At 44.5% G+C, this 27,943-nt stretch overlaps 1 protein-coding gene across 4 annotated transcripts in view; it reads left to right on the forward strand.

Annotated features, from left to right (window-relative positions):
- The first annotated feature begins 1,562 nt into the window (after positions 1-1,562).
- The window catches only part of nags (N-acetylglutamate synthase), a 41,354-nt gene continuing 14,973 nt past the window's right edge, over positions 1,563-27,943 (forward strand). The window contains exons 1-6 of one of the 4 annotated variants that reach the window (XM_078424939.1): positions 1,563-2,106; positions 10,506-10,780; positions 14,682-14,895; positions 15,369-15,386; positions 20,090-20,182; positions 25,102-25,282. In XM_078424939.1, coding sequence (XP_078281065.1) covers positions 1,792-2,106; positions 10,506-10,780; positions 14,682-14,895; positions 15,369-15,386; positions 20,090-20,182; positions 25,102-25,282 — 1,096 coding nt within the window. In that variant the 5' untranslated portion in view covers positions 1,563-1,791. Of the gene's footprint in view, positions 2,107-10,505; positions 10,781-14,681; positions 14,896-15,368; positions 15,387-20,089; positions 20,183-20,502; positions 20,545-25,101; positions 25,283-27,943 lie in introns of all 4 variants that reach the window. The other 3 variants (XM_078424940.1, XM_078424941.1, XM_078424943.1) reach the window with 3 other exon arrangements.

A 27,943-nucleotide genomic window follows, 5' to 3' on the forward strand; every position in this document is an offset into this window, starting at 1 on the left:
GCTAAAGGAAAAGGGATATGGGGGAAAAAGCAGGAAAGGGGTACTGATTTTAGATGATCAGCCATGATCATATTGAATGGTGGCGCTGGTCTGAAGGGCCGAATGACCTAATCCTGCACCTATTTTTCTATGTTTCTATGTTTCTATGAAACATCTCCTATTCATGTTCTCCACAGACGCTGCCTGACCGATGAGTTACTCCAACACTTTGTGTGTTTGTAGAAGTTATCTAAAATTGGAGAATTCAATGTTCATACCATTGGATCATAAACTGCTCAAGCAGAATATGAGGTGCTGTTCCTCCAGTTTATGTGTGGCCTCGCTCTGGCAATGATGGAGGCCGGAGACAACGGTCAGTGTGGGAATGGGAAGGGGAGTTAAAAAGGTTAGCAACCAGGAGATCCAGTCGGCCTTGGCGAACCAAGCACAAGTGTTCGGCAAAGCAGCTGCCAAGTCTACAATTGGTCTCACCAATTTGCAGAAGCCCACATCGGGAACACCAGATGCAGTAGATGAGTTTAGAGGAGGTGCACAAGAACACTGTCTCACCTGAAAGCACTGCTTCAGACTTTAGAGGTACAGTGTGGAAACAGGCCCTTCAGCCCACTGAGTCCACGCCGACCATCGATCACCCTGTACGCTTGATCAATCTTACACAGTAGGGACAATTTACAGAAGCCAATTAACCTGCAAGTGTTTGGAATGTGGAGCACCCGGACAAAACCCACGCGGTCACATGGAGAATGTACAAACTCCGTACTGACAGCACCCGAGGACGGTATCGACCCCGAGTCTCTGACGTTGTAAGACAGCAACTCTCCCACTGTGCCGGCTGCTGGGGTCTCTGGATGGAGTTGAGGGAGGAGGAATAAGGTCAGGTGTTACATCTCCCTCTCGGTTGCAGGGCAAAGTACCTGTGGTGGGGGGTAGTTTAGGTTGGAAGAGACGAGTGAAGCAAGAAGTTGCGGAGGGAACTTATACCAGTCGATTTATTCACAAAATGCTGGAGTAACTCAGCAGGTCAGGCAGCATCTCGGGAGAGAAGGAATGGATGATGTTTCGGGTCGAGACCCTTCTTCAGACTGTCATTAAGTTGGAAAAGGTGCAGAAGAGGTTGACCAGGTTTTTGGGCTTGAGTTATTGGGACAGGCTGGGACTGAAGAAGGGTCTCGACCCGAAACGTCACCCATTCCTTCTCTTCGGAGATGCTGCCTGACCTGCTGAGTTACTCCAGCATTTTGTCAATAAATCGATTTGTACCCGCATCTGCAGTTATTTTCTTATAGAATTTACACCAGTTACGTTTCTCCAGCATTTTATGTCTATCTTCGGGTGTAAAGCACCATCTGCAGTTGCTTCCTTATGCTACTTTACAAATTCCTCGAACATTTTTGTTGGTGATGAAAGAAAACGTAATTGGCGTCAAGGAAGCAAGTTTTTTTTCACTTGGTTGCCTCCCGAGCGCTTTGGTTACATTTGGAAAGGAGCAATGTTTGAACAAGTCAAGTGGAAGGCGGGCCAGTGTGTGTGTGTTATGTGCAATCACACCAGACCAGAGCCTTTCCCCGGCAGCAGGGCAGGGATGTGGCTCTCCAATAGCAAGGCAGGAGAGAGAGCCTGGGGCTTGGGTGCCGTCTATCCACACCCCAGGGGCCAGGTTGTTGCTGCTGCTGCTGCTGCTGGTGGTGGTGGTAAACACACACACATACACACACACATACACTAGTGACGGCTCGGCAGCTTCTACAGGGCCGGGACTACCCCCCCCAGACTCGGGGAAAGGGGCAGCTCATGGCTTCAGCGACCTCTGCGTCGGCCGGGAGCCGTGCGGTGGCCACAGCCGGCCGCCTCCTGTCTACTAGACGTGTCCCACAGAGCGGCCCTGGGCTCCGGCGGCTCAGCGCTGTGCAGGCGGGCAAAGTGCGGGGCGCTGCCCAGCAAGAGGTGGAGCGCTCGGCGCCGCTGGTCGCTCAACACCAGATCGCCCGCTCCCTGGTCTACAAGGACGTCAGGATGTTCCTCAACGTCGGCACCGACCCGCGGGAAGCCCGATACTGGCTCACACAGTTCCAGAGTGCCAGCACCAGCCTGTTCGCAGTGGTGGAGGTAAGTTGGCGGACCCTCCCTCCCCCCCCTCCTCCCCTTCCCTCCCCCCCCCTCCTCCCCTTCCCTCCCCTCCTCCCCTTCCCTCCTCCCCTTCCCTCCCCCCCCTCCTCCCCTCCCCCCCCTCCTCCCCTCCCCCCCCTCCTCCCCTCCCCCCCCTCCTCCCCTTCCCTCCTCCCCTTCCCTCCCTCCCCTTCCCTCCCCCCCCCTCTCCCCTTCCCTCTTCCCCCCTCTCCCCTTCCCCCCCCTCCCCTTCCCCCCCTCCTCCCCTTCCCTCCTCCCCTTCCCTCCCCCCCCTCTCCCCTTCCCTCCCCCCCCTCTCCCCTTCCCCCCCTCCCCTTCCCCCCCTCCCCTTCCCCCCCCTCCTCCCCCTCCCCCCCTCCCCTTCCCCCCCCTCCCCTTCCCCCCCCTCCCCTTCCCCCCCCTCCCCCCTCCCCTTCCCCCCTCCCCTCCCCCCCTCCCCTTCCCCCCTCCTCCCCTTCCCCCCTCCTCCCCTTCCCTTCCCCCTTCCCCCCCTCCCCTTCCCTCCCCTTCCCTCCCCCCCCCTCCCCTTCCCTCCCCCCCCCCTCCCCTTCCCTCCCCCTCCCCCTCCCCTTCCCTCCCCTTCCCTCCCCCCCTCCCCTTCCCTCCCCCCCCTCCCCTTCCCTCCCCCCCCTCCCCTTCCCTCCCCCCCTCCCCTTCCCTCCCCCCCTCCCCTTCCCTCCCCCCCTCCCCTTCCCTCCCTCCCCTTCCCTCCCCTTCCCTCCCCTTCCCTCCCCTTCCCTCCCTCCCCTTCCCTCCCCCCCCTCCCCTTCCCTCCCCCCCCTCCCCTTCCCTCCCCCCCCTCCCCTTCCCTCCCCCTCCCCTTCCCCCCTCCCCCCCTCCCCCCCTCCCCTTCCCCCCTCCCCTTCCCCCCTCCCCCCCTCCCCTTCCCTCCCCCCCTCCCCTTCCCTCCCCCCCTTCCCTCCCCCCCTCCCCTTCCCTCCCCTTCCCTCCCCTTCCCCCCCCTCCTCCCCCTCCTCCCTCTCCCTCCCCCTCCTCCCCTTCCCTCCCCCCTCCCCTTCCCTCCCCCCCTCCCCTTCCCTTCCCCCCTCCCCCCCTCCCCTTCCCCCCTCCCCTTCCCCCCTCCCCCCCTCCCCTTCCCTCCCCCCCTTCCCTCCCCCCCTCCCCTTCCCTCCCCTTCCCTCCCCTTCCCTCCCCTCCCCCCCTTCCCTCCCCCTCCTCCCTCTCCCTCCCCCTCCTCCCCTTCCCTCCCCCCTCCCCTTCCCCCCCTCCCCTTCCCTCCCCCCCTCCCCTTCCCTCCCCCCCCTCCCCTTCCCCCCCTCCCCTTCCCTCCCCCTCCTCCCTCTCCCTCCCCCTCCTCCCTCCCCCTCCTCCCTCCCCCTCCTCCCCTTCCTCCCTCCCCCTCCTCCCCTTCCCTTCCCCCCCTCCCCTTCCCTTCCCCCCCCTCCCCCCCTCCACACTCAATGTAGACCTCTCAAGGTGGAGGTCTACACTCAATGCCACTCCAGTCACTGTCACTACACTCAATACCACTCCAGTTACTGTCACTACACTCAATGTCACTCCAGTTACTGTTTCTACACTCAATGTAGACCTCTCAAGGTGGAGGTCTACACTCAATGCCACTCCAGTCACTGTTACTACACTCAATGCCACTCCAGTCACTGTCACTACACTCAATGCCACTCCAGTTACTGTCACGCTCATCATGCCTTCAGTTGCAAAGTGCAGTTTGTCAACTCGGCTTCACGGTTTGCAGCTGTGGACAGCTGGTCTGCAATGACCTGTGTGGCCAAAACAACCACCGCATTTCGTTTTGAGATGTTTATCTACAAGTGCTGGAAACTTGATCAAAACATCACTTGTTGCAAGCGCTCAGCTGGTCGGGCAGCAGCGATGGAGGGAATGGACAAGGGATGTGTTTAGGGGTCGTTTCAGTCTGGAGATGGGTTCTGACCAGAAGCATTGTCCATTCCCCACCACTGATGCTGCCTGACCCGCTGAGTCACTCCAGCACTTTGTGTTTTGATTATGCATTTGATTACGCATTTGTGCATATATGCACATGCATTTGTGTTTTGATCAAAACACAAAGGGCTGGAGTAACTCAGCGAGTCAGTGTGTGTATGTGTATATATATATTGCTTAAATCAAAATACAGTGTTGGAGTACCTTTGCGTGTATATATATCTATATATATCGGTGGAGGGGATGGATATAGATACACAAAATGCTGGAGTAACTCAGCAGGTCAGGCAGCATCTCAGGAGAGAAGGAATGGGTGACGTTTCGGGTCGAAACCCTTCTTCAGTCTGCAGAAGGGTCTCGACCCGAAACGTCACCCATTCCTTCTCTCCTGAGATGCTGCCTGACCTGCTGAGTTACTCCAGCATTTTGTGAATAAATACCGTCGATTTGTAACAGCATCTGCAGTTATTTTCTTACACGATATATATATATATATATATATATATATATATATATGAAGTATATTTATATATACAAACTTGGTGTTTTGATTTAAGCATTATATATATTGACCAGCTGAGAATATATATATATATATATATATATATATATATATATATATATTAGGCATGTTATATTTGATCGCATTGTCCCCAATTTACTTTTTAATCCTGCATTGACGTGCAGCCGAGCCGGCTTTGAGCGAGGCTGGGGAAAGGGGAATTGGTTGCAGAAGTCAACAGCGATTGTAAATCTTACATAGTTTGTGTTAAAAGAGCAGGGTTTCTCCCCACCGTTGCCCCGCGGGGTGGGGGATGACAGAAGCGCGGGAGGGAGGGTGTGGATGGGGCGGAAGGGGGGTGATTAAAAATTAACATGGGTGAGATTTAGTGGATTAATAATTGTAGAATTGCAGTTCAGCCACTGTACAGACAAGTTGGTGCCTGTGTTATGAAGCGCCCACTATTCGGTTCCATTGATGAGAGTAAAGTGAGTCAGACGGGAAGCTTTATGAACAGTCCGTATCGAGACACCTACAGTATTTCTAGTCTGTGAATTTCAACTGTGGTTGTGAAGAGGAATAATTTAAGTTTGACAGTGACAGTTTTTTCAATAGTGGGACAAAATCAACTTGCTATGGTCGATCAATTTATTGAGTAAAGGTGCCCCAGTCTATTGGTTATTCTAGGAAACACAGTGACGTGGTAAAGAAGGTGTCTGGTAATCTTGCCTTCATCGTTCAGGGGATTAAACAGTCAGGAAATCCTGTTGTGGCTTTCGAGGACTTTGATTAGGCCGCATTTGGAGTGTGTTGTGTAGTTTTGGTCATTCCATTACAGGAAGGGACGTGGGATGACCTCTCAGCACAGCATCAGAGAGGTCATCTATACATTGCAATCATGAAGAAATAATATAATCTATTTAGGACTGCTTGATACAGTGATAATTACACTGAGGATGTTGCAAGTCACAGTACCCAGAGGAAGCCAAGCTCACCTCCCCATCCTTCAGTTGTTATCTCCAGTAAGTCGGAGGGAATTCAGACTCCTTTTCATCCAACTGCACCAATTATAACAAGATTGAGTTAATCCCTGCTCCACCTACTTAAGTAGCTTGTCACAATGTTCTGCATTCCTTGATATCTGGCTCCTTCCTTAAGGAACTCTGCATAAAATGCATTTTCACTCACTGCAGACCACTCTCACAGAACCAGTAAGGGCATCACATTTCTTCCTGCACAGCGGGGATTCAAAACGCTTGGAGGTGGCTACCCAGATCCTCATCTGCCAGCCTTTCCTGATGGGTCTCCTTTCCAGCATGCATGGAAGTCCGACTGACTATTATCATGTCAAGACACAGGTCATTTTCACTCTTGAAGCCAACCCCAGAAGGTGTTTTGATGAATTATTTTGTAGTTTCTGCAGTCATGCATTTCATTTCAGTTCTGGTTCAGCAAAGGGAGCATAAACTCATAGGTTCACTCCTGTTGAGCTAAATACGACCTGTCACTGAATGTATTATACAATTTACTTAACATATCAGACAGTAACTTAAGAACGAAAGCCTTAAAAGCAACTGGTATAAAATGACACAATTTGCTGTATGTTTGATGTCCCTAAGATAATACATATTCTTTAGAATATTACAAGAAAATAGAAACATATCTCAAACAGTGAGATATAAATATTACTTTATTAACATTATCCCGAGACCAAAGTAATTTTATCTTTCCCCTTCACCACAGCCAAAGTTATTGGCATAATCTTTACCAGCTATAATCTCATCATTGTTTTCGCTCCTTGTGCTAATACAGACATTTCTCGTGTCAGGGAACAAGACCCAGAGAAGAAATTGGACCTTGTTTAACACAATGAAGGGTTATGGGCAGGCTAGAACAAGCCCTTCCCAGGGGATTTCTTAGACAGCTAGCAACGTCCTGCCCCAGCTTTGTCACTGTCAAATAATTGTTCCGTGTCTCTGAATGTCTCGATATTCAGAACACTAAATAATAAGAAAGCTCCCATAACTCTAATCATCATTCAGATGAATGGACTCTCAGATTCTATACAGGGTCCAAGCTAAAGGATCAGAGAGCACATTTCCTAGCATAAAATGTCAGGGAGTTGAGCAGTGGAGTGCTGTTGGGAAACAGTTAACAGAACACAGCCAATAAATTGGGGACTATTGTATCTGGCTGGACAAGATTGCAAAACAGACTGATAAATGTTGGCAGTTCCCAGCAACATCTGGTCATTTTGCTTTGCGGGCTCATCGATTAGAGTCATACAGCATGGAAACAGGGCACTCAACCCAACTTGTTCTGGCAGACCAAGTTGCACCACCTAGGCATTTGTAGGCATCCCATTTGCCTACAATTGGTCAATATCCCTCTAAATCATTTCTATCCATGTACCTGTTCCAAGTGTGTCTTATAAATATTGAAGATAGACACAAAGCGCTGGAGTAACTCAGCAGGTCAGGCAGCATCTCTGGAGAAAAAGGATGGGTGGGAACCCTTCTTCAAACTGAAAGTAGACAAGAGGGAACTGGAGGTAGGAAAAATAAAAGGAAGTAGCAGATTGTCTGATAAATGTTGTTATTGTACTTGCTGTAATGATATCCTCTGGCATGCCACCTGTCCATATACCTAAAGTTGCCCTTCAGGTTCCTATTAAATCTTTTCCCTCTCACCTTAAACTTCTATTCTCTGATTCTTAATTCCATTCCCCAGGGTAAAATGCTGTGCATTCACCATATCAATTCCCCTCATGATTTTCCACACCTCTATAAGATCACCCCTTGGCCTCTTGTGCAGCAAGGAATAAAGTTTGGGTGAGGACATCTGTATGATGGAACCAAATGAAGGCACTGCACCAGCGGAGTGGCAAAGAAGGAATGTGGTCACATCAAGCATTGAAATTTCAGGCAGGGATTCACAAAACAGATTCTAAGCAAACCTGACCATTAACCGACAGTTGCACAGAACACTGCATGCTGATTGTTCACCAAGAAGTCCTTAGAACGCATGCTGAGTCTAACCCCGCAGAAGGACATGGCAATTTGAAAGCAGTTTGGTGTTTCGTTTCGTAATGGCTCATGGATGTGCTGCAGGGCGGCACTGTGGCACAGCTGGTGGAGCTGCTGCCTCACAGCGTCAGAGACGCCGGTTCAATCGTGGCCTCGGGTGCTGTCTGTGTGGAGTTTGTACGTTCTTCCTGTAACAGCGTGGGTTTCCTCAGGGTGCTCTGGTTTCTTCGCACATTCCAAAGACGTGCGGGTTTGAAGGTTAAATGGCCTGTGTAAAATTGCCCCTGGAGTGTAGAAAGTGGATGAGGAAGTGGGATAACATAGAACGAGTGTGAACAGGTCAGTGTGGATCCAGTGGGGCGAAGGAGGTTGTTTCCATGCAGTATCTCTAAACTAAACGGAACTTACAACAATAGAGCAGGACTTCTGCCCAGTCAGTCGATGCTGGCTCCCAGCTGAGCAAGTTCCTCGTATGTCTGCACCTTATCCTCTCTCACATTTTCATCAACTCCCCTTTTATTTCACTATTTACTTAACTAAGGTGATTTACAGAGGCCAATTAATCTACCAGTACGTCTTTGGGATGTGGAAGGAAAACAGAGCACCCAGAGAAAGCCCATATGATCCCTGGGAGAATGTGCAAACTCCTCATAAGCAGCAGCCAAGGGCAGGATTGAGGCTGGGAGCCAGGAGCCGGGAGCTGGGAGACAGTGGCACGAACTACACTAAACTGCCAGCAAACTTGATAATGAAACTTGCCGGAAAATGCCCAACTCTTTTCACCTACAAGAAAATGTTAAATCCAATCTGACGCCTTCATTCAGATAGAAAAGTAAAATTGGCATGGCATTTAGTGAATAGATTTTCCATAACAGTTCAGCAAGATCGAGTTGCAAAGTCTTAGTTTGTATAATCCGTGCTGAAAGGTGATTTAATGCTTGTGGAGTATAGAGAACTGAACTGAAAACTGATCACAAATGAACTCTATGCAGAGATTCAGCAAAGGAAACAAATATGTTGGTAACTAGCAATGTTATCCAGGTTAGTCATAATTGCTTACTTTCTGATGTAGATTGCAGAGTAAAACATAAACATTTGGGAGGAGTTTGTAAAGAGAGCCAATGGGCTTGTGAGGGAGAGTGAAGGTGGAAGGGGAATGGAACTGATGCACTTGCTCTGAGAGCTAGTATGGACTTGATGGGCTGAATGTCCTCTTTTATTACAACATCGCCATAAACTTAATCTACAAACAGATCTGGGCAGTAACAGATCTGTTACTGGCTCCCAGTAAAAAAGGTGGCAAACGCCAGACCACAGCCGTGAAATTTATTCCTGAAAAGAGTGTCTGCCACATATCCTTCACGTGGTCTTCACATAAATAGAAAACAATGAGCCAAGTGTACATTTGTGGGGCCACGAAAGGTTGTTATTTTGGGAACAACTAACTTGCGGCAAAGTATGTCCACAATCAAAAGTAATAGATTTTTCAGTATGCTTGCAGTTTATGTTTTACAAGGACATGAAGGAAAAAAATGTTGCCTATCTTTAATCTTCATTTATAAATTCCAAAAACACACATATATCTAATGAAAAGTAGTACTGTGCTGGCAATTTCAATTTTTAGAAATTAGTTTCAATTTGTTGCACTGATAAAATCTATGCTTTAGCATAAATGCTGACAAAAGGAGCAGTGGGAATAAGAACAGAAGCTACATTTGATGAGTTACAATTTTGGCCATTTCCCAATCTGAAATGTTCTCATAATGTGTTGTATTACTGGCTTGAAGATTAACCTCCAGTTTTAGTTTGATCTGCATTAAGCATCATGGACTTGGCATAAACTGTGATTCAACCGCCAAGTATGTTTCTATTGATCAAAAGAGGCAAGAGAGCAGTAAAAAGTTCCTCCATATAAAGGATGACGCCACATTGTTGCTCAGTAAGGGCGGCACAGTGGCACATCTGGTAGACCTGCTGCCTCACAATGAGGGATCCAGGTTCGGGCCTGGTGCTGTCTGTGTGGAGTTTGCATGTTCTCCCAATGACCGCGTGGCTTTCATCCGGGTGCACTGATTTGCTCCCACACAACTGACCAGTTGATGGGTAAAGGCTGGAACTCATTATTAAACTCATGACAGCAGAATACTAGTAAAGTTAGAAAAAACAACATTAACATGGTTTTAAGGAAGACTAGTCCAATCCTGGAATAAACCATTGAGGATGGAGCCTGGGGAGTAGATGAGGGAGCTATTGGATATCTGGGTTTTCTAAAGGAATCTGATAAGATGTGACACATTAACGATTGTTCTGCAGATAAAGGTGCATTAAAGTGTGGATAATAGCATGGATTAGTTAAAGTGCTAAAAGAGTGGGACTTTTTTTGGCCAGCTATTGGAGGGATTGGATGAGAATCATTGGAGACACTTTACATCTCCCATCTATATTATCAAGTTAACAGAAGGAACAGAACAGAATGTATCCGGGTTTGCTAATAGTACAAAGTGGATGAAAAAGCAAGGTTTGAGATAGACAGAGTCTGCAAAGGAAGATACCTGTTTAATGAGACAGCTGGCTGGCAAATTAAAGATAATTTCAGGAAATTTGGTTATTCTTTGCAACAGCTGAAGTGGTATGCTAACTTTATATTTTGCAAATATCTAATGGTTTATTATCTCCTATAGAAAATCCACTTCCTCTTTCTACCAAGTGATGAGTCTGCTATACTGGTTTTTGAGGAGATTACATAACAACTCCCTGGACCCGACCCAGGATTCACGTGACTTGTGGTTTAAAAAAAAACTTGGAGCTAGTATAAAGAGGAATCTAAATATGTCGTGAGCCAATTGTCTGAAAATAGAACAGCACCAGTTACTGCCCAAGAACTGACCCGTCATATCAACTAACCCTATCTTTATGTTCATCAGGTGGATGAAGAGATCTTTTGCTCGAAAGAAATGGTGTCCAGTCTGGCGTTTGGCTTGGCATTCCTGCAACGTATGGACATGAAGCCTCTTGTTGTAATCGGATTATCTAATCAGTACAGTGAAGAGACGCCACATTCATTTGCGGAAACTAAATCCTTACTACTGAGGAATTGCAAGATCCTGACTGACGCACTGCACAGGAACTCAGCTGTCACCATGCCGTTTTTTAATGGTGGGGCCATGCTCCATGCAACGAGGCCTTCATTTCCCAATAGGTACAGCTGCATTACGTACCACTCCTAAAATAATCATGGTTCGTGTAGGCAAATCAACACAAGTTTAAAAGTGTCATTGATTTGGACATGATTATGACTGACTGTGAAGTTCTTAACATTTAACACAAACTAAAAAAGTGATATAATGCAAGATATGCGTACTCTCTCCTGGTCTAATTCAGTCACATTGGATATAGAGAGGCACCAGAGTGGACCTATCCCCTGCCATCCCCAGTACTACTTCCAACCACAGTAGGGAAATCATTGTTGGCATTTCAATTGAACAACACTTGAGATATTTCCATAGTCGCTCCCATTGATTGTAGATGATTTGTTAGCAGCAGGCAGTGGTAATCTCAGAGCTAAGTCGCATTGTGTCAAACCTGCAGTTCCTATTTTAAACAGGATTCATCAAGAGTGTTTAATTGTCTTATGTACTGGTAACAAATAGTACAATTAAATTCTTACCCGCTGCAGCTTAACAGGCCCGACAACGCAATAACACTCAGATAGTTACATCGTAATACAATAAATGAATAGCCGTAATACATGAGGAACAGAATAGTGCCAAACTCAAGCCCGTTGTGCAAACACAAGCACGGTCCATAGAGGGTCATAGTTGCTTCATCATGGTCAACTTCATCGTTGTCACGTGTACCAAGGAACAGTGAAAAGCTTTTGTTTGTGTGCTATCCAATCAAATCAGATAATCCTATACATGAGTACAAACAAGCCAAACGCACACACAGCAGGTTGCATGAAGAAAAAGATACCAGAGAACTATGGGTTCTCAGCTGAAGATGGACACAAAATGCTGGAGTAACTCAGCAGGTCAGGCAGCATCTCCAGAGAAAATGAATAGGTGATGTTTCATGTCATTGAAGAACTCTTCTTCAACCTGAAAGATCGAGGGGGGAGGGGGACCTAGAGGCGAGAAAACGCTCTTTTCTGAACGTCCAGGGAACCAAACAATGCTGGTTCACAGCATTGTGCCGCATCAGTTACAGAGCAACACTTGCAGAACGGTTCTAGCTACAGAGAAAAAGTCCAATGTGCAATAACACAACCAGGCTCACATCTGCTGCAGGCACAGAATCCCAGTGACCTGGAGGGCCACTGTGCTCTGCCCACCTGCCAGGGGAATTGGACCAAAGGTGCAGCCAGGCCTTGAGCCGATGCATCATGTGACCTCAGGCCCAGACCACCCTGATGGCCCTTGACTGCCCAGCTGGTGACGTTGATTTGAATAATTAATAAAGAAAATTAGACAATCATATTTAAAAACATTAAACTACTGTAAATTATTTAAGAACACGTATGCCCTGGGAAATAAAAATAGATAACATCACGTATCACTAGTCTCAGGTACACCTTCTTCCCCTCTGTTACCAGACTTCTGGTACTGTCCTGATTCTACAACCGCTTACATTGCGGACTGAATTTTTTTTCTCTGGAGCTGTTATGCTTCAGTGCTGAGAAACCATAATCTGAATGCTGAGATCTTTCTCTTTGTTCTACTTTCTGCACTCGAGTTTGGGTTGGTGTATACCTGATTTTATTTAATAGAATGCCAACAAAAGCTTTTCAATGTATCTCAATGCACATGACAATAATAAACCTAAATACATACTTGGTGCTTTCAGGGTCAAGTGACCCTTGGCACCTTCTGTAATCTCACACTGCAGTGGTTAGGTTTGGAAGTCAGCTCTGTGTTGACAAGCACACCATTAGTTAATTCCACATGGAACGACTCACCAGCTATCAGAGTAGAATTAGATCACTTATTCAAGCGAGCAGTTGGATGGAAATTTGTTTATTTAATTAATTTTCTGCCTGTAGTCAGCTCCAGCAAGAACGCACAAAAATAGAGAGGGGATATTCATAAAGGTTTCAGCTAATGAATCTTTGAAATGTCTAGCCTGAAAATGTAATTGATTGGAATCTCCTAGCCTATTTCACAAGTGATAGGCCGAATGGCCTAATTCTGCTCCTATCAAGTCTACACCATTCCCCGGTGTGGAACGAATTGTGCGGGACAAATAAAGGAATATATTATTCAGTCAAGGCTGATCTATTTCTCCCTCCTAACCCCATTCTCCTGCCTTCTCCCCATAACCCCTGGCACCTGTACTAATCAAGAATCTATCCATCTCTGCCTTAAAAATATCCATTGATGGCCTCCACAGCCTTCTGTGGCAATGAATTCCACAGATTCACTATCCTCTGACTAAAGAAATTCCTCCTCATCTCCTTCCTAAAGGAACACTCTTTAATTCTGAGGCTATGACCTCTGGTCCTAGATTCTCCCACTAGTGGAAACATCCTCTCCACATCCACTCTATCCACAGTATTTCAGTTATGTTCTCAAGACCTTGTATATTTCAATATTCACTGACTTATTATATTTAGTTTGGAGGTGTAACCTCTAGTTCTAGAGAAAAAGTCCAATGTCCAATAACACAATCAGGCCCAAAACCACTCTAGCCACTCACTTGGAATAGGCTTCTGCAGGCACAAGAGTCCCAGTGACCTGGAGAGACACTTTGCTCTGTCCACCTGGCGGGTGAATTGGGCCAAAGGTTCAGCCAGGCCTCGAACTGATTCATCATGTGACCTCAGGCCCAGACCACCCTGATGGCCTTTGACTGCCCAATTGTTTTTAAATCAGGTGAAACCGATTTAAATAATTTTTTTAATAAATTAGACAATCACATTTCAAATCATTAAACTGTGAAATGATTAAGAACATAAATGCACAGGGAAATAAAGAAAAATAGATAAAAACCTCGTGGGTACCACCAGACTCAGGAACAGCTTCTCCTCGGATATCAGACCTGTACAGTCCTACCGTAAGCTACGGTGCTATCCTGATCCTCCAATCTCGCCTAAAAATATAATAGTTATTGGGATCTCCTGGCCTATTTCAGTTATGTTCTTAAGACTAAGCCTGTTGTACTGTTCACAGACTTATTATATTCAGTTTAGTTTTGAGATACAGCATGGAACCAGGCCCTTTGGCCCACCAAGTCCAGGCCGACTATCACACTAGTTCTATGGTATTCCATTTTGTCATCCACTCCCTGCACATTAGGGGAAATGCTGGAAAAATTGTGCAATTAACCTACAAACCCACACGTCTTTGGGATGTGAGAGGAAACCAGAGCACCCTGGAGGAAATCCATGCAGTCACAGAAAGAACATGCAAACTCCACACAGATAGTACCCAAGATCGGGATGCAACCTGGGTCTCTGACGCTGTGAGGCAGCAGGTCTACCAGTTGTGTCACTAGGAATACCTAATTATATGTTTACTCTGTTTACCAGTTTTTGATCCCTATCTCTCAATACCCTAGTGTAACAAAAAAAAAAATCAAATCTTATTTCAAAATATCAAATCAACTCGGGTCAGTTGCTTTATAGGGAAGTAATTGGATTGTCCTTAATGTGAAGGACTTCACTGGCTCCAATTGTCAAATCTGTTCTGAACACCCCCCACTTGCAGAATCAGTTCCTCCTTTAAAAGTTTTAGCTATCATTTTTCAAATAATGTGCATGGATGTTTCAGAAATGTACTTGCTCTTTAAAACAAAATTAATATAATTAAGAAAAGGCATTAAAAAGATATTAGAGGTTGAATTTAAAGCACACACAAGCAATAACGTACCATGTCATGTGCTGCATGGTGAAATCAATTCAAACCTTTGGACTTGGCAGATCCATCTATTTAAGTAGGAATAAGTTTTAGTCTGCAAACACCTTAATAATTTTTTCCCCAGTCAGTATAAATATGCTCTTGTTGGTGTTTTTATTAAATAAGAAATTGAAGAAATTTTATTGATGGTTTAATGGCCATATCACGTGCATTGGACTCCCCTTGGATTAACTGATTTTGTTTGCACAGATTTGGGAGCGTTGTTTCAATTGAAGAGCAGCTACTAAGTTGGAGCTTGGAGTCGGGTCACATTCCTATCATCTGCTCTGTGGGAGAGACCTCCGATGGACAACTGGTGCCTTTAAATTCCTTGGGTGTCACGGCACACATTGCAAAGGTCATGCAGCCCCTGAAAGTGATGTTTCTGAACAACTCGGGAGGTCTTCGGGACGGTAATCAAAAGGTGAGTAAAAATATTCTTTGTGCAACGTGTAAACTTGTTACATCGGGATATTCTATAAAAGACAGTTGATTAAATTGGTGTGGAATGTGTAAATATCTTTTGGTCCTAAGCAGAGCTGCCAATATCTTTTATTTTAACATTTGAGAAGATGGTATGGTCTTGATAAGATATGGTATCCCTTCTACCTTTGATCTGCTCTCCTTTCCCAATCTGGTCAGTTAATCTGACATCAACATGAACCCTTTCTACCTCGTTGTTATTAGTGCTATAAATTATTAGTGCTGTTACCCACTGGTGAGCAGAAATCCTTTTCAACCCTTACTGCCCTCGTAGCAATAATAGTGTGTTCCCCAAACCAGTTAGTGAACTGATTTCCGCATGGACAATATTTTCCTACCTTGAGATGTCGCGCTAACATATTTTCCTCCTCCAACCTCCATCTCAAAAACTCAATATTGGGAATTCTTTCCAAGGAGAACACTGCGTTGCAGGTAAGATGGGAATGACATGCAGAAAAATGCGTTTTCTGATAGGTGGAATAAGAGCACAAGTCACATGGTTAGGAGAATGAAACAAAATAGGATTTATTGGCTCAGAACTAAAACACCAGAAACTGCTCGTCAAAACATTTGGTAAGCTGTTAGTTCAGGAACGTACCAAAAGTCAACAAACAATGCTCATTCTTGGATCATGGGTGCATGCCCTTTTTTTCTTGTTTTTAAACCCTTTCCAACTTCCATGTGGGTATTAGAAGATAATAAATGAAACTGAGATAGAGGATCGCTTTTCATCAAGGAGGCTAATTACAGAGCTACGTGGAAGGTAGACCTTTCATTTAGAATTCTGCTAAATCAACTCCGCAAGTAATAATCTGAGACTATATTAATTTGATATTTTCTTGTGGTAGGAATCATTGTTACATTAATTCTAGTGTTAAGAAATTCCTTTACTGAATTGTGGAAGAAAGGTGTCTCTGGATTTCTACCCCTGATGTGGATCTGTTTTTTGTAAATGCAGAAGGAAAGCGTGAGTGGAGTACCCATTCAAATTATTGAAGGTAATGAAATGAAGGAATTTGAGATGTTAAAATAAGAACGTTCAATGCTTTGAATTAAATTTTAATGGAAAAGTGAAGACATTTATTTTAAACCAAAAGAGGAATAGGAATCTGACAAACACATTAAGTCTCAGTGTAGTAGCCAATGAGTTCTTATTAAAAACTGTTACCTGTTGGGAAATACTTATTGTTCAGTGTGTTTTGCCACCATCTAGTTAGATAGCTTTCAGCATTGGCTTTTCACTGGTTATCGAACCCGGTCACCCTCATAACAATTATAGATTAAAGAAATTATTTCGATAGCTTTGATTAATACAAAATTTAAGGTTGGTAAACAGGCAAATAATATGCAGAGATACATAGATGTTGCAAAACAGCGGAAGATCACTTGGACCAGACAGACAATGTCTGCGTTTACCTTCCAATTGATTTGTTAGTTCCTATCCTAATTACCTAACTTGTTCTGTAACTCTTTTGGGCCTTTGCCATATCCAATCTAATCTCGAATGTTAATCTCTGGCTCAACTCCTAACCCAGAAAATGAATTCCACGTCGGCACAGCTTTCCGTTTAACAACATCTCTGCTGTTAGTTCTGAGAAGTAAAAACGAGATTCTGAGAGGGAGTGTAAGGGTGGTCGCAAGGACCCTGTGGATCTGAAACTAGTACAGTCTCCGGGATAAAGGGCTTGGGCACTTTGGAATGAGGCGAGGAGAATTCTCAAAGGGATGGGGATGTTCAGTCAACAGATGCTGGATGATGCTGGATGGATACTGAACACAGTGCAATAACCGGGGGATTGGATTTTTTTTTTAAAGGCTCATTGTGTAGCTCTTGGCTTTTATATTCCACACCTTTTAGATGGAGCCTAAAATTGGATTTTATTCTTAAATAGCTTTAGATATCTGACCTCGGTTGTCATCTTACTGTTTTCTCAATTTTCCTGCTCTGCACTCAGCTTTCATCCAGTATTAGCTATTATCAACGGCATAAATTAATTTAGATGATTATATTAAGGGTTCATTCACCAGCTATTCGTGTCCAGTTATCGCTTCCTTTGACTCCCATCAAAAGAATTGATGTCAAGAATTTGGAGGGCAGTAGAAAATGTGCAGTAGAGTCAAAATGCTTGCATAACATTTACAGGTTTGCCTCAGCGCGGTCTGCAACATTGACATATGTGCTCACCAAAATGATCAAAACAACGGTGCTTTGTTGAGTCAGCACCAACTATGCTGTTTAGTGCTTCAGTTACTGGACCAAGAATTCAGAGATCAGGAATAATGAGAGACAAGAGGTTTCATCTCACCTCAGCATCTGGGGACTACATTAATCTGAAATCTTTTTTTTTTTTAAATAGCATCAATAATGATGCCACTGAAAATACCAGATAGTTGGAAGGAAGATCCCCAAGGAAAGGGAATCTGTCCATCCTTATCCAGGATAGCCTGCATTAGGCTGCAGCCCCACAGCAGTATGGTCCACTTATACTTACAGTATATTTTCGCAACGTTTAAGAAACATGTAGACAGATACATGGACAGGACAGTTTTAGAGGGATGTGGGCCAAATGTAGCTGGGGCTAGGACTAGCGCAGCTGGGACATGTTGGCCGGTGTGGGCAAGTTGGGCCGAAGGGCCTGTTTCCCAACTGTTGGACTCTATGACTTGCAACTGTCCCATGATATGTCCCAGCACGGACTGCACCCCCAGATCTCTGAACTCACTAGATGGACCTCATTGATTCACGAGTGGTGGGGGGCTGTACTTACCAGCACCGTTACTAAAGAACAACAGTTGGCGATGAGAATTAAATGTTGACTTTGTGAGTGATGCTACAGTGAAAGCTCAGACATGTGGCATCCAACCCCCATGTTACGACTGTGGATGCCAGTATTGGAGGGGGTTTGAATGCGGCCTGCCTCGTGGCCTGCAGAAAGTGGCAGGGCTTCATGAAACACAGATCAGCTGTTTTTTCCCTGGTTGACAGAATGGTTGAGAGACACAGTTGGAAGAGCCGCTGCCTCAGTGTCAGAGACCCGGGTGTGACCCTGACCTTGGCTACTGTCTGTGGACTTTGCAAGTTCTCTCTACGACCGTGTGGGTTTCCTCCAGGTGCTCCGGTTTCCTCGCACATCATGGGACCTGCGGGTTTGCTGGTGAATTAGATTCTGTAAAATTGCCCCCAGTGTGTAGGAAGTGGATGAGAAAGTAGGATAACATAGAAATAGTGTGAACAGGTGATCAATGATCGGTGTGGACTCTGTGGGCCAAAGAGCCCGTTTCCATGCTGCATCTCTAAACGAAATTCTTGATCATAGAAACATAGAAAATAGGTGTAGGTGTAGGCCATTCAGCCCTTCGAGCCAGCACCTCCATTCAATATGATCATGGCTGATCATCCAGAATCAGTGCCCCTATTCTTGCTTTCTCCCCATATCCCTTGATTCGGTTAGCCCTAAGAGCTATATTTTACTCTGCATGGGATCCTAAATCAGTGTCAGTGTCTGGGCTCTTGCTCATCCACCATGCTGCCCAGATTATTGCTGCAAGTAGTGAACTTTAATTTAGTTCAAGAGATATAGTGCAGAAACAGACTCTTCGGCCCCCACACACTAGGGAAAGTCCTACACACACTAGGGACAATCGTCACTTATACCAAGCCAATTAGCCAACAAACCTGTACGTCTTTGGAGTGTGTGAGGAAACCGGAGATCCCGGAGAAAACCCACGCAGGTCACAGGGAAAACGTACAAAATTCGTACAGACAGCACCCGTAGTCAGGATCGAACCCGGGCCTTTGGTGCTCTAAGGCAACAACACTACTGCTGCGCCACCGTGAAGCCTTGCGTGGCAAAGTGTACAACAACTTAAGAAGGGGAATAGATAGGGTGAATGTACTCCAGGGAGGAGGGAGACCCCTGGAGGTGCCTTAAGGTAGAGAGAGCCAAGCAAGCACATGCCAACGAGGACATAGGAATCAGCACTTTATGTTTGGGATGCTTTTCTTAATTGGATGTATGTAAAATTCGACTTTGTTTTAAAAGTGCTCCATAACACTTTCCTTCTTCTTTAACAGTGGTGCCAGGGCTTCCTTTGTTTAAGGTTTTAGGTTGCCAACCTCAGGACCTGTGATTCACATGACCGCGGTGAAAGTCTTCTCCCTCAGGTGGTTTCAAATGGTCTGGTCACCCTCTTTCTAATTCTAGTTGAGGTGTTCCCAGACCACTGGACCCATTGCTTCGCACAATTATCCACTAAACTTCCAAGTTCTTTTGAAGAATCAAAATTATGTTGCGTTGGAAATAAAACTGGAATTAAAGTATTTTGCTCAGTAAGGATAGAGGGAGCTTTACTCTGTAATGAGCTGACAATACCTAATACAGAAGTGCTCAATGCTTACACTGGGTTCAACAGAATTGCAAGTATTCAATTTTAACCATACAAGGTTGTCCCGTTTTGAGAATTACAAAAATGTAATATCCCCCAAAAAACTTTCCTATCCATGTATCTGTCCAAATGTCTTTAAATGTTGTCTTGTACCTGCCTCAATGACCTCCTCTGGCAGCTTGTTCCATCTACCCACCATTCTCTGTGTGAAAAAAGTTGTCCCTCGGGTTCCTGATAAATATTTCCCCTCTCACCTTAAACCTGTCCTCTGGTTCTTAATTCCACTAATATGGGTTTTTTTAAAAACTCAGTACATTCACCCTATCTATTCCCCTTGTGATTTTATACACACCTCCCTATGACCACCCCTCTGCCTCCTGTGATCCAAGGAATAAAGTCCTAGCCTGCCCAACCTCTCCCTGTAGCTGATGCTCTCGAGTCTTGGCAACCTCCTCATAAATCTGTGTACTCTTTCCAGCTTAGTGACATTCTTCCTATAGCTTGGTGACCAGAACTGAGAACAATACTCAAATGTGGCCTTGCCAACGTGTTGCACGATTGCAACATGGCATCCCAACTTCCATGCCACACTTGTTAAATTGTGCCATTCGGAGGAAGTTCAGGTCATGAACCAGGAGACTGGTACCGACCACCCACTGCTTGCATGGTCCCTGGTGTTGCCAATTTCAGAACCACTTCTGAGGCTGGCCTGCACGAGTCAAGAAGACCTCATTGTAATTGTTTTTCAGTTTCGTCGTTGTCAAAGCGCTGCTTCAAGTGCCAACGGGCGTTTTCAGCGTCGGACTATCTCTGTTGATACCAGCTGGGAGGAGAGTCTACAGGTACGTTTTGTGGAGTCATTTCTGGTACGAGTCCATTGAGAAGATGGTTGGAAGAATTCACTCCACTTCTTCCTTGCTCATTTTGCCTCTGCTGGCAATAGTACAGACCCTGGCATCTGGACTTGCCCCAATGGAAGACTCAGTACAATTATTTACTAAGTAGAACAAATCCATATCCCCCTCAGCTATTAACCTTTCACGGGTTTTTTTGTGACTATTTAAGTGCTCTGCCAGCCAATGTTTTGATAACCAAGATCCCTCCAGTCTTTTACATTCTTACTTATTTTTGTATTTTTTTTCCAAATCATTGAGATCCACAGAGGCAGTACCTTGGAGGACCAAATCTCAGTTGTACCACAAAGGTGAGGCACAATGTTACAGCCAGGATGTCCTTAACTGCCAAGCTGGAAGAAAAACTCACAGGAAAGCGACCAGTGCCAGACTGGACCGACTCCAGTGTAACCAACATTTTGCATGTCCTTATCAGAAAGAACATTTACCCTCAAACAAATTAAATTCAAAACAAATTGGTGAAAACCATTGAAAAATACTTCCCAGATGGCTGCAAATTAGCAATGTGGTCAGCAAGACAATGCAAACATCAAACACCATATCAAAAACCAAAATGCTGGAGTAACTGTGGGTGATCTGTGGAGGGAATAGATAGGTGATATTTCAGATAGGGACCCTTCTTCAAAGACCCGAACCTAAATGTCACCATCCATTCCCTCCACAGATGCTGCCTGACCCACTGAGTACCACCAGCACTTCATGTTTTGCTCAAGATTTGAGCATTTGCACTCCAGTGGCAGTGTATCAAAAAAAGGTGCTGGTCGAAGGGTCAGGCTGACAAACACAGATTGGACAAATAAAATCAAATATACAGAATGGGAGATGATTGAGAGCAAACGATGAACAGTTATTTGTTTTTCGATTTTGATTGGCCTTTTTTTCATTAATCCTCTATTAATCTGCCTGAGTCCTGCAATTTTTCCTTCTGGGAAGAAGCCTCTCAAAATGGTGCCTTTCAAAATGGTGTCGAGAAGCTGCCTTGGCAAAGAGCTTCTGATAATCCCATTCTCCCTTTGGCGACAGGCCTGAGGTGAGTTCACCAAGTTTCATAAAGATCTGGAACTCAGAATGTGACGATGTCTAGCATTTCTCTTCCTGATCCAAAAATGAGAGGGGTTTTTATTTCAGCACAATAAGATCGAGCACACAATACTCCAAACATAAGCTTCGGAAACAAGCACGTGAAGCTGCAAATATTAGTGAAATAATTGATTTGAAACATTTACTCGATTGGTTGAGTATAATTTAATTGAGTTTTAAATGTGAACAGTAATAGAGGATGCATATTGGTATCCATGACAATGATGTTTGTTCCTCATGAGGCTTGAGGCCGGCCAAGCGTGGAACGAACATCATTATAGGATCTGAAACACAACTCTCCACCTTCACACAAACAGGAGCCCTTGGCATGTATCTTTTTTGAAATGGCCCTTTAGGAAACTTTTTGTGTGACTTTATTGTGTGATTTTTTTAATGTGGTTTACATTGGTGGACATTCAGTCTGTGTTTTGTGCGGTGCAAGCTGTTTACTGCTGATGGCAGTAAAAAGGTAGGATGTGCAGAATGTGACAAGCTTTCTAGCATGCAAGCTGCAGTTAGTTGCAAGTGGATGAAGTGGCTGTATCTTAGGCTGAAGGAGCATTGTGCATGTAATGTGCATGTTTGAGATACAGGGGACGGACATTTTGAACAGATGGAATCTAATGGATATTATGTAATGTATGTTTTTCTCAATAATTTGCAGCTTTGACACCTAATGCTTTGTTTACTTTTCAATAATTTGCATTGTAACCCAATATAAAGATAATTTTCAGTGATTTTACCCAATGTATAATCACCCAATGATTTGATGTCATGACTTATATAATTTATTGCTCAGTAATTTGTTACCCAATGTATAACTTTCTCAATAATTTGTTATCTAACCTTTCTCAAACTTTGTTTTGGATATTTCTCATTTTTCTGCCTTATGTAATATAGTTTATTTCCAGTAATCTGCATCCTTATACAAGATACCAATGATGTGACATTTGTTTGTATGTTAACCTGTCAGCTAAACTTTATTACTGTTTCTTACACATCTAACTATTTGTACATCAGTCATCTTGTAATTGTGCAACATTAACAAAGCTTTCTTAAAGTATACATTATATATTATCATAAATGGAAAATCAGTTCACTGATGTTTGTTTATAATACCTTTGTAGTCCCCACAAATTAATGTGAAACTTTTGATTAAGCAAAGTTGAAACTGGTACACTTTTAATCATAATCAGTGGTGTCAATTGAACCGAAGTGGCCAAACCTCACATTTACGATCTGACTAGAATAATAATAGATCCTGTAAAGACTTTAAATTCAAGGTAGTTTATTGATTTACAAAAGTTATGATGAACTTGCAAAGGTCTAGTTTTCCCCATCTTGCTTTGCATTTTACTGTTGTGGCTCATTGTGAAAAGTATGATTTAGCAATAAAAATGAGCATGGTCATGTTTTATATATTAAAATAAAAGGGAAAAAATCCTGGAAATACTCAGCAGGTCAGACACCAACTGCGGAGAGAGAAACAGTTACCTTTCATGTTATTGACCGTTGTCAGTTTTGTTAAAAGTTATTAAGTTGACCATTGATCGCTGTTACTCTCGGGATAAGTGTTGCTTGATTTGCCAAGTATTTCCAGAATTTGAGTTTGTGTCTGAGATTTCTAGCATCTTGTAAGTGAATGACAATGGAGCCAGAAGCAGCATACGGTATAAATGCATTAAACACACAATGTATTAGCACGTGTGACACAGAACAAATTTACAACCAAAGTATGATGTCCAATTGTAACGTCATTTATTAAGCACCCTCCATTTCAGTATGTGTAGGAAGGAATTGCAGATGCTGGTTTAAATCGAAGATAGACACAAAATGCTGGAGTAATTCAGTGGGACAGGCAGCATCTCTGGAGAGAGAATAGACACAAAAAGCTGGAGTAACTCAGCAGGACAGGCAGCATCTCTGCAGAGAAGGAATGGGTGATGTTTTGGGCGAGACCCATCTTCAGACTGATGTCAGGGGAGTGGGAGGTACATAGATAAGGAAGTGTATAGATAAGGAAGTCTCGACACCATTACAGTATTGGTTTAGATTTTTAGCATTTATTTCAAAATAGTTCCAGCCAATTAAATAATCTGCCTCAGATATTTCTAGTGATTGTCAGATATGTTTATCCCATCAAAAGTTTTAATAATATCCTTGAATATTGCATGAAACATAATTTTTAATATGGCCAGTGCCACTTTGTGATTTTGAACCTTACTATGGCGACTATCTGCAGTAAAATTGGGGAATAATTAATTTGTGAGGTAAGGTCTCTAAACTTTCAGTCTAAATGCATAAGGTGCTCTCTGGAAAATAAAATAACTATTAACATCTTCTGAAATTCTTCACGTAAATATATAAATAGTAGTGGTTTGGCGATACTTAATATCAGTGTATTCCTGAGGAAGGGTTAAGAGGGATGAAATCAGGATTATAGTGTTAATATCCATAAAATAAATTAGTACCCTTTAAAAAAATATAGCTACTATTTGGGTAATAGATAGGTTAATAGCAGTTTCATAAGACTTAAAGCAGCAAATGTATAACATTGAACAAAAAAACAGTGCTGGAGAAACCTAATGGGTCAGTGGAGGGAATGGACTGATGACATTTTGAGTCTGGAACCTTCTTCAGTCTAAAGGTCCAGACTCAAAATGTAATTTAACCGTTCTCTCCACAGATGCTGCCCGACCCGCTGACTTCATCCAGCACTATTTTTTGCTCAAGATTCCAGCATCTGCAATCCCTTCTGTCCCAATTGTATAGCATTTCCTGATTCATCTCCCCCTCCCTCCATTCGTAACAAGGACAGAATCCCCTTCGTTCTCACCTTCCACCCCACCAGCCAGCGTATCCAACAAATTATCCGCCAACATTTCCGTCACCTACAACGGGACCCCACCACTGGCCATATCTTCCCATCCCCTCCCCTTTCTGCATTCCGCAGAGACTGCTCCCTCCATAACCTCCTGGTCCACTCATCCCTTCCTACCCAAACCACCCCAATCCCCGGGCACTTTCCCCTGCAACCGCAGGAGATGCAACACCTGTCCCTTTACCTCCCTCCTCAACTCCATCGAAGGACCCAAACAGTCTTTCCAGGTGAGACAGAGGTTCACCTGCACCTCCTCCAACCTCATCTATTGCATCCGCTGCTCTAGATGTCAACTTCTTTACATCGGCGAAACCAAACGCAGGCTCGGCGATCGTTTCGCTCAACACCTGCGCTCAGTCCGCCTTAACCATCCTGATCTCCCAGTGGTTAAGCACTTCAACTCCCCTTCCCACTCCCAGTCTGACCTTTCTGTCATGGGCTTCCTCCAGTGCCATAGTGAGGCCCACCGGAAATTGGAGGAACAGCACCTCATATTTCGCTTGGGCAGCTTGCAGCCCAGCGGTATGAACATTGACTTCTCCAACTTTAGATAGTTCCTCTGTCCCTCTCTTCCCCTCCCCCTTCCCAGTTCTCCCTCTATCTTCTTGTCTCCACCTATATCCTTCCTTTGTCCCGCCCCCCTGACATCAGTCTGAAGAAAGGTCTCGACCCGAAACGTCACCCATTCCTTCTCTCCTGAGATGCTGCCTGACCTGCTGAGTTACTCCAGCATTTTGTGAATAAATACCTTCGATTTGTACCAGCATCTGCAGTTATTTTCTTACACTACCGTTCCCAAGTAAAGTTCCAAATGTAATATGAAGCAATCATATAATGTCTACTGTTTCTGTTAGTTCTCAGTGGTTTGCTCTTTTACACGGCACAGGTGGTGGGACAAGTCAATCTTCCATCTGACCTCGATCTTCTATCAAATACTAACTGGATTAGTGATAAAGAGGAACAGAAAGCCAAGGTGATAACGGATCTGCTCAACCACATGTCCTCAGAATCTTCTGCAGTCATCACATCAGCCGACACCATTCTCACAGAGCTCTTCAGTCACAGAGGTACCACTGTCATTAAGGGTCTTGCAGCACTTGTATAATAGAAATAGGAACTATTGAAAGATCGTCAGTAGAATAACATTGCAAGAGATGTTTTTCTACTTTACTTGCAATTAATAGATTCTGCATTTATTTTCCCTTACTTAGATAGTGTATATAATAACAACAATAGAACATAGAAAAGTGCAGCACAGGAACAGGCCCTCTGGCCCTGTGCTGACAAATAGTGCCACGCTAAACTAAACTCAACAGCCTCCACATGATCCACACCCCTCCATTCCCCGCATGTCTTATTTGCCAATCCAAAAGCCTCAAATGCCTCTATTGTATCTGTCCCCATTACCACCTCTGCTACATAAAGAGAATCAAACTCTGAAGACGAGGCCTACCCGAAACGTCCGTCTACTTTCTTGCCAGATGCTTCCAGTACTCTGTGCATTGCTCATAATAACAACAATAGCTGTCAACAATAACAGGGCGAGAAACCATCTGAATTACAGGCTCAATATCAATATAACATAATTAAGATGGGCGTTGCATAGAATAGGAGAAAACATAATGTAAAATTGGTATGTAGTAATTAAATAATGCCAAACTTGGCACTGAAACACGTGTGGTTCAGAAGGATGTGGGGAGCAGTGTGTTGTAAGGGAGTAAATACACCGATCAGCTAAAACATTATGACCACCTGCCTAATATGCTGTTGGTCATCCGTGTGCCCCCAAAACAGCGCCGACCCGCCGAGGCATGGACTCTACAAGACCCCTGAAGGTGTCCTGTGGTATCTGGCACCAAAACATTAGCAGCAGATCCTTCAAGTCCTGTAAGTTGGGAGGTGGAGCTGCCGTGGATCGGACTTGTTGATGCAGCACATCACACAGTTGCTTAATCGGATTGAGATCTGGAGAATTTGGAGGCCAGGGCAACACTGTGAACACTTCATCATGTTCCTCAAACTATTCCTGAACAATGTGCGCAGTGTGGCAGGGCGCATTATCCTACTGAAAGAGGCCACTGCCATCAAGGAATACCATTGCCATGAATGGATGTACCTGGTCTGCAACGATGTTTAGGTTGGTGACACGTGTCAAATTGACGTCCACATGAATGGCCAGACCCAGGGTTTCCCAGCAGAACACGGGCGGCACGGTGGCGCAGCGGTAGAGTTGCTACCTTACAGCGAATGCAGCGCCAGAGACTCAGGTTCGATCCTGACTACGGGCACCGTCTGTACGGAGTTTGTACGTTCTCCACCTGCGTGGGTTTTCTCCAAGATCTTCGGTTTCCTCCCACACTCCAAAGACGTACAGGTATGTAGGTTAATTGACTGGGTCAATGTAAAAATTGTCCCTAGTGTGTGTAGGATAGTGTTAGTGTGCGGGGATTGCTGGGCGGCGCGGACTCGGTAGGCCGAAGGGCCTGGTTCCGTGCTGTATCTCTAAAATCTAAACATTGCCCAGAGCATCACACTCCCTCCCACAGCTTGTCATCTTCCCACAGTGCATCCTGGTGCCATCACTGCCCTCGCGCATCGATGAGCCTTGGGCGCCCAACACCTTGTCGCCAGTTTGTGGTTTGTCCCTCCTCGGACCACTGTCGGTAGGTACTCACCACTGCTGACCGGGAGCATCCCACAAGCCTCGCCGTTTCAGAGATGCTCTGCCCCTAGTCGTCTGGCCATAACAATTTGGCCCTTGTCAAAGTCGCTCAGGCCTTTACTCCTGCCCATTTCTCCTGCATCCAACACATCACCTTCATGAACTGACTGTACACTTGCTGTCTAATATATCCTTGACAGGTGCCATTGTAACAAGATAATCAATGTTATTCACTTCACCTGTCAGTGGTCATAATGTTTTGGCTGATCGGTGTATGTGTTGGGTTTCAATTCTGTGAAAAGCAAAGAGGAATGTGTATTTGAAGCTCAGGGGAAACTTGGAAAAAGGTTTTTATTTATTCTTGTCACATATACTGAAAAGCTTTTTGTGTGCTCAACGATTAAATCGGATAATAATCATATTTACCAACAAAATCAACTTTAAAAAAAAGTATATTTCTTAAGTTGTTTATTGAAGATAGTCATGCTGCAATGTTATGATTTCACTCTTTCCTCCCTGTGAGAACCAGAAAGTGAATTTGATGCTCATATTTGTAGGAAGGAACTGCAGATGCTGGTTAAACCGAAGATAGACACAAAAAGCTGGAGTAACTCAGCTTTTCGGTTTTCAACGTATCGAGTCGAGACCCTTCTTCAGTCTGAATTTGTTATCTATCTTGATGCTGATATTGACAGCAAGATCAGAATAGTATTTTGGTGCTGGTAATTCAAAATGAGAGACAACAACAATCACAAGCAAAAATGTTCCATTTGGTCAAAGTGTAGAGAGAGAAGAAATGCACCTTCCAACTATAGTTAGGGATCGATGTTAGATTTATCAATACAAAGACTTTTGTTTTTTGAATAACTTTATATTACACTTTTAGCATAGCAAAACTTCCCCGGTTAAATTCACAGCAGCATTATAAAACACAATTTTACACTGAGCCGCAAAAGAGGATATATTAAGATGAAGCCAAAATGAGAGACGGGGAGCGACACAAAATACGAGAGTAATTCAGCAGGTCAGGCAGCATCCCTGGAGAACATGGACGATGTTTTGGATC

Source organism: Rhinoraja longicauda, chromosome 29 (assembly GCF_053455715.1).
Source record: "Rhinoraja longicauda isolate Sanriku21f chromosome 29, sRhiLon1.1, whole genome shotgun sequence".
In the NCBI taxonomy this organism is placed as follows: Eukaryota; Metazoa; Chordata; class Chondrichthyes; order Rajiformes; family Arhynchobatidae; genus Rhinoraja; species Rhinoraja longicauda.